The sequence below is a fragment of the Oncorhynchus keta genome, chromosome 23 (genome assembly GCF_023373465.1).
Source record: "Oncorhynchus keta strain PuntledgeMale-10-30-2019 chromosome 23, Oket_V2, whole genome shotgun sequence".
Classification (NCBI taxonomy): domain Eukaryota; kingdom Metazoa; phylum Chordata; class Actinopteri; order Salmoniformes; family Salmonidae; genus Oncorhynchus; species Oncorhynchus keta.
Genome location: NC_068443.1, coordinates 18,760,376 through 18,766,375, shown reverse-complemented (window position 1 = coordinate 18,766,375; position 6,000 = coordinate 18,760,376). Strand labels below are relative to the sequence as shown.

The window sequence follows — 6,000 nt, the reverse complement described above, 5'->3', positions numbered from 1 at the left end:
ATCTAAACTTCCGTAGTATTACTACACCGACCGGCAACACAGTTCGTTGTTCAATCACCCACGTGGGTATAACCAATGAGGAGATGGCATGTGGGTACCTGCTTCTATAAACCAATGAGATGGGAGAGACAGGACTTGCAGTGCGATCTGCGTCAGAAATAGAAAGGACTTCTATTTTAGCCCTTGGCAATGCAGACGTTTGTTGACACGCGCGAGCAGTGTGGGTGCAATAATTGAATAACAGATGTATAAATGTATTTTGCACACGCAACGCGAGCGGAGTGGTCAGCCTATTATAGGTTGTGTGAGATCCTCTGACCGTGGACCAGAACTTAGAGACCCATTACCATGTGACTCAGATCCAGATAATTTCCCTGCATACTGCAAAGATGTTAGTGTAAAGATGGAAAATACATTGGAATATGTTTTCACTAAGGAGGAGTGATTAATGGAAGCATACCTCACACCTCCTCTAATAGGGTGACCACATCCTCATGTCATTCTAGTCATGGAAAGAGGGATGGATGACACCACATAACTTATTACACAATTGTTAGATGATACGATATATGAAGCTGATGCCAACAGTGGGGTATTTTATCAAACCCTTAAAAGTCAATAAAATCAATTGAGGAAATGCATTTACAAGCAGAGCACTCGTAAAAGGAGAGACAGCAGACAAATGCACAATGTTCCATTTTAATAATTTATTAAATGCAGCATAACACACTTCATACTAATACGTGCATATCTTTTTGCTGCGAATGTAAATAGAATTGATTGTTTTGTATATAAAATTAAACATAATATTGTATATATATATATATACTGTATATATAATGACTAACAAAACATGTCCTTTGTGCTACTGATTACGATGCAGTGTTGGTATTAGTCATACATTTCAGAACGGGATGACGTCATAACATGCTACTTAATGGCCACGGGGCAAAATAGAGAAACATACAAATTCCACAGGAACAAAGTCATAGGTGCATATGAAATGAGACCCCATTCCCTACATTACTTTTGCCCAGGGTTCATGAGGTTCTGGCCAAAGGTAGTGCGCTATATATTGAATAGGGTGCCATTTTGTACACAGGCAATGTCTGAAGCAGTGCATTGGTGACAGTCCGGTTGCCATATCTGGTGCTACTTTTGCTAACTCCTTTGATGTAAACAAGTGCTTTATCATTGTTTGCTGAAGTAGAACCAAACAGGCAAGCTGCATTCATAATAGCCAGGTTGCCAGATCTGGTCGAAATTTTTGCTACTTCTTTATAGTAAACAACTCCTTTGTCATTTTTTGCTGAAACAGAACCAAACTGGCAACCCAGCTCCATTGATTTTTTATTTTAATTGTACCTTTATTTAACCAGGCAAGTCAGTTAAGAACAAATTCTTATTTTCAATGACGGCCTGGGAACAGTGCCTGTTCAGGGGCAGAACGACAGATTTGTACCTTGTCGGCTCGGGGGTTTGAACTTGCAACCTTCCAGGTTACTAGTCCAACGCTCTAACCACTAGGCTACCCTGCCGCCCCAATGATGATGGCCTAGTTGCCAAATTTGGTGCTACTTTTGCTAACTCCTTTATGGTAAACAACTCCTTTATCATTGTTTTGATTAAGCAGAACCAAACTGGCAACCCAGCTGAATTGATGATATATGCATCAAGGTTGATATGCTCAGCAAATACCCTACAAGTACGGTAAAATACTGTAATACTGGCCCACAAAGTAACTAATACTTAGCTGTGTCCTCAACATCAGGACAAACAATAACATCCATGTGGTATTTGCATATTAATTTATTAGGCCTTCTGGGTATACTTATTTACATAGGAAAACTATTGAAATCAAGTGCGTTTGCAGGAAGGAATTAGAGGCATGGCTTGTTCAAACTAAAATAGTGCAAATTCACATTCCTTATAACTAATAATGAGTTATCTCCATAACATTACATTGTTAGAGCTATTTTATGTGTGTACAGGTAGAATGTGTGAATGAAAGTGCATGCAGAACAATTCAAGAGAACATAAATACTGTGATCTGTTGAGGTAAATTAAAAGGTATCACCTCGGGACCCAGAACTAAATCTCACGCTACTATAGCAGCTAGCTGTCACAAAAGATTAGGTTAGGTATTTTGTTGTTGTTGAATGGACTAAACATTCTTTAACATAAACTATTCACATTCATAACAGACAGACAGACAGACAGACAGACAGACAGACAGACAGACAGACAGACAGACAGACAGACAGACAGACAGACAGAGACAGACAGACAGACAGACACTATGTAAAAAATAAATAAAATCCCTGAGGACTAAAATCCTATTGATACAGAGTTTTTGTTGAGAACACTGACGGATGGAGAAAGACAGCTGAAATTATTCATATTTGAAGATACGAATGTGAACATACTCATCTTTTTAAAATAAGCATGATATGAATTCATGGCTACATACATTGAATTCATGAATGTATGAAGGAATACATGAGTTGACGGACGACTGCTGTGTTGTGACAGGATGTGCCCTTCAAAATAAATAATGCTTTTTTTGCTTGTAGTGAGAGAGGGAGGGAGAAGGATTGGGGGGAGGAGGAAAGAAATTAAAGAAAGAGAGAGAGGGAGAAAAGGAATGTCGTACTAGCTGGAAAGGTCATTGAGGTCGCCACCCTGTTCTATGACGGCCTTGGCAAACTGCTTAAACACGCGGTCCATGTAGGTGCTCTGTCGGGGCCACAGGCCCTCCAGGAAACCAATATGGCCACCGTGGCAGGTGATGAGGAGGGCTAGGTTAGGGTTCTGCTTCACCGCCTCCACTGGAATGGCTGACGAGGAGAGAAGAAAAACATAGATTGTTAATAATCAGTCAGGCAGTGGACATACACCGAGCACTTGATTGGAGATTTGACTTCCAAAACCCCACAGAAATACTGTATGCACGTACATATTCCGTGTAGTATAAATCTTATGTCTTACACACTGATTAGGGCATTACAAGAATGTGCCCTGCACAAATATGCCATACAAATATGCCATACAACTCTCCTTCTGTGGCCTCCAATTGCTCTTAAATACAAGTAAAAATAAATGCATGCTCTTCAATCGATCGCTACCTGCACCTACCTGCCTGTCCAACATCACTACTCTGGACGGCTCTAACTTAGAATACGTGGACAACTACAAATACTTAGGTGTCTGGTTAGACTGTAAACTCTCCTTCCAGACCCATATCAAACATCTCCAATCCAAAGTTAAATCTAGAATTGGCTTCCTATTTCGCAACAAAGCATCCTTCACTCATGCTGCCAAACATGCCCTTGTAAAACTGACCATCCTACCAATCCTCGACTTTGGCGATGTCATTTACAAAATAGCCTCCAATACCCTACTCAACAAATTGGATGCAGTCTATCACAGTGCAATCTGTTTTGTCACCAAAGCCCCATATACTACCCACCATTGCGACCTGTACACTCTCGTTGGCTGGCCCTCGCTTCATACTCGTCGCCAAACCCACTGGCTCCATGTCATCTACAAGACCCTGCTAGGTAAAGTCCCCCCTTATCTCAGCTCGTTGGTCACCATAGCATCTCCCACCTGTAGCACACGCTCCAGCAGGTATATCTCTCTAGTCACCCCCAAAACCAATTATTTCTTTGGCCGCCTCTCCTTCCAGTTCTCTGCTGCCAATGACTGGAACGAACTACAAAAATCTCTCAAACTGGAAACACTTATCTCCCTCACTAGCTTTAAGCACCAACTGTTAGAGCAGCTCACAGATTACTGCACCTGTACATAGCCCACCTATAATTTAGCCCAAACAACTACCTCTTTCCCAACTGTAATTAATTAATTTATTTATTTTGCTCCTTTGCACCCCATTATTTTTATTTCTACTTTGCACATTCTTCCATTGCAAAACTACCATTCCGGTGTTTTACTTGCTATATTGTATTTACTTTGCCACCATGGCCTTTTTTGCCTTTACCTCCCTTCTCACCTATTTTGCTCACATTGTATATAGACTTATTTATACTGTATTATTGACTGTATGTTTGTTTTACTCCATGTGTAACTCTGTGTCGTTGTATCTGTCGAACTGCTTTGCTTTATCTTGGCCAGGTCGCAATTGTAAATGAGAACTTGTTCTCAACTTGCCTACCTGGTTAAATAAAGGTGAAAAAAAAGAAAGAAAAAAAAAGAATCCCAAACATTATACATATACACTACCTTTTAAAACTTTGGGATCACTTAGAAATGTAATTGTTTTTGAAAGAAAAGCTAATTTATTTTTTAATTAAAATAACATACAGTGGGGCAAAAATGTATTTAGTCAGCCACCAATTGTGCAAGTTCTCCCACTTAAAAAGATGAGAGAGGCCTGTAATTTCCATCATAGGTACACTTCAACTATGACGGACAAAATTAGAAAAAAAAATCCAGAAAATCACATTGTAGGATTTTTTATGAATAACTATTTGGTCACCTACAAACAAGCAAGATTTCTGGCTCTCGCAGACGTGTAACTTCTTCTTTAAGAGGCTCGTCTGTCCTCCACTCGTTACCTATATTAATGGCACCTGTTTGAACTTGTTATCAGTATAAAAGACACCTGTCCACAACCTCAAACAGTCACACTCCAAACTCCACTATGGCCAAGACCAAAGAGCTGTCAAAGGACACCAGAAACAAAATTGTAGACCTGCACCAGGCTGGGAAGACTGGATCTGCAATAGGTAAGCAGCTTGGTTTGAAGAAATCAACTGTGGGAGCAATTATTAGGAAATGGAAGACATACAAGATCACTGATAATCTCCCTCGATCTGGGGCTCCACGCAAGATCTCACTCCGTGGGGTCAAAATGATCACAAGAACGGTGAGCAAAAATCCCAGAACCACACGGGGGGACCTAGTGAATGACCTGCAGAGAGCTGGGACAAAAGTAACAAAGCCTACCATCAGCAAGGGCATTGAAGATGAAACGTGGCTGGGTCTTTCAGCATGACAATGATCCCAAACACACCACCCGGGCAACGAAGGAGTGGCTTCATAAGGATTTCTACATACAGTTGAAGTAGGAAGTTTACATACACTCAGGTTGGAATCATTAAAACTCATTTTTCAACCACTCCACAACCACTCCATTTCTTGTTCACAAACTATAGTTTTGGCAAATCGATTAAGACATCTGTGTGCATGACACAAGTCATTTTTCCAACTATTGTTTACAGACAGATTATTTCACTGTATCACAATTCCAGTGGGTCAGAAGTATACATACACTAAGTTGACTGTGCCTTTAAACAGCTTGGAAAATTACAGAAAATGATGGCATGGCTTTAGAAGCTTCTAATAGGCTAATTGACATCATTTGTGTCAATTCGAGGTGTACCTGTGGATGTATTTCAAGGCCTACCTTCAAACTCAGTGCCTCTTTGCTTGACATCATGGAAAATCAAAAGAAATCAGCCAAGACCTCAGGAAAAAAATTGTAGACCTCCACAAGTCTGGTTCATCCTTGGGAGCAATTTCAAAAAACCTGAAGGTACCATGTTCATCTGAACAAACAATAGTTCACAAGTATAAACACCATGGCCGTCATACCACTCAGGAAGGAGACGTGTTCTGTCTCCTAGAGATGAACGTACTGTCACGATCGTCGTATGGAGTAGACCAAAGCGCAGCATGGTTAGAATACATTCTTCTTTATTGAAGGAAGAACACGAAGAACACTTAAACCAACAACAAAATGATAAGACGAACGTGACCGCTAACAAAACACATAACATAGACAATAACCCACGAAATAACCAAAGAAGATGGCTGCCTAAATATGGTTCCCAATCAGAGACAACGATTAGCACCTGCCTCTAATTGAGAACCAATCTAGGCAACCATAGACCTACATAAACACCTAGATGGAAAACAACCCCATAAATCTACAAACCCCTAGACGGTCCAAAAACCCTAGATGAGACAAAAACACAC

General features: G+C 40.4%; 1 protein-coding gene across 1 annotated transcript in view; it reads right to left on the bottom strand.

Annotated features, from left to right (window-relative positions):
• Positions 1–687: 687 nt before the first annotated feature.
• The window catches only part of LOC118402520 (phospholipase ABHD3-like), a 41,306-nt gene continuing 35,993 nt past the window's right edge, over positions 688–6,000 (bottom strand). Inside the window, exon 9 of the mRNA XM_052476725.1 lies at positions 688–2,837. Within this exon, the coding sequence (XP_052332685.1) occupies positions 2,653–2,837 (185 nt within the window). The 3' untranslated portion in view covers positions 688–2,652. The remainder of the gene's footprint in view (positions 2,838–6,000) is intronic.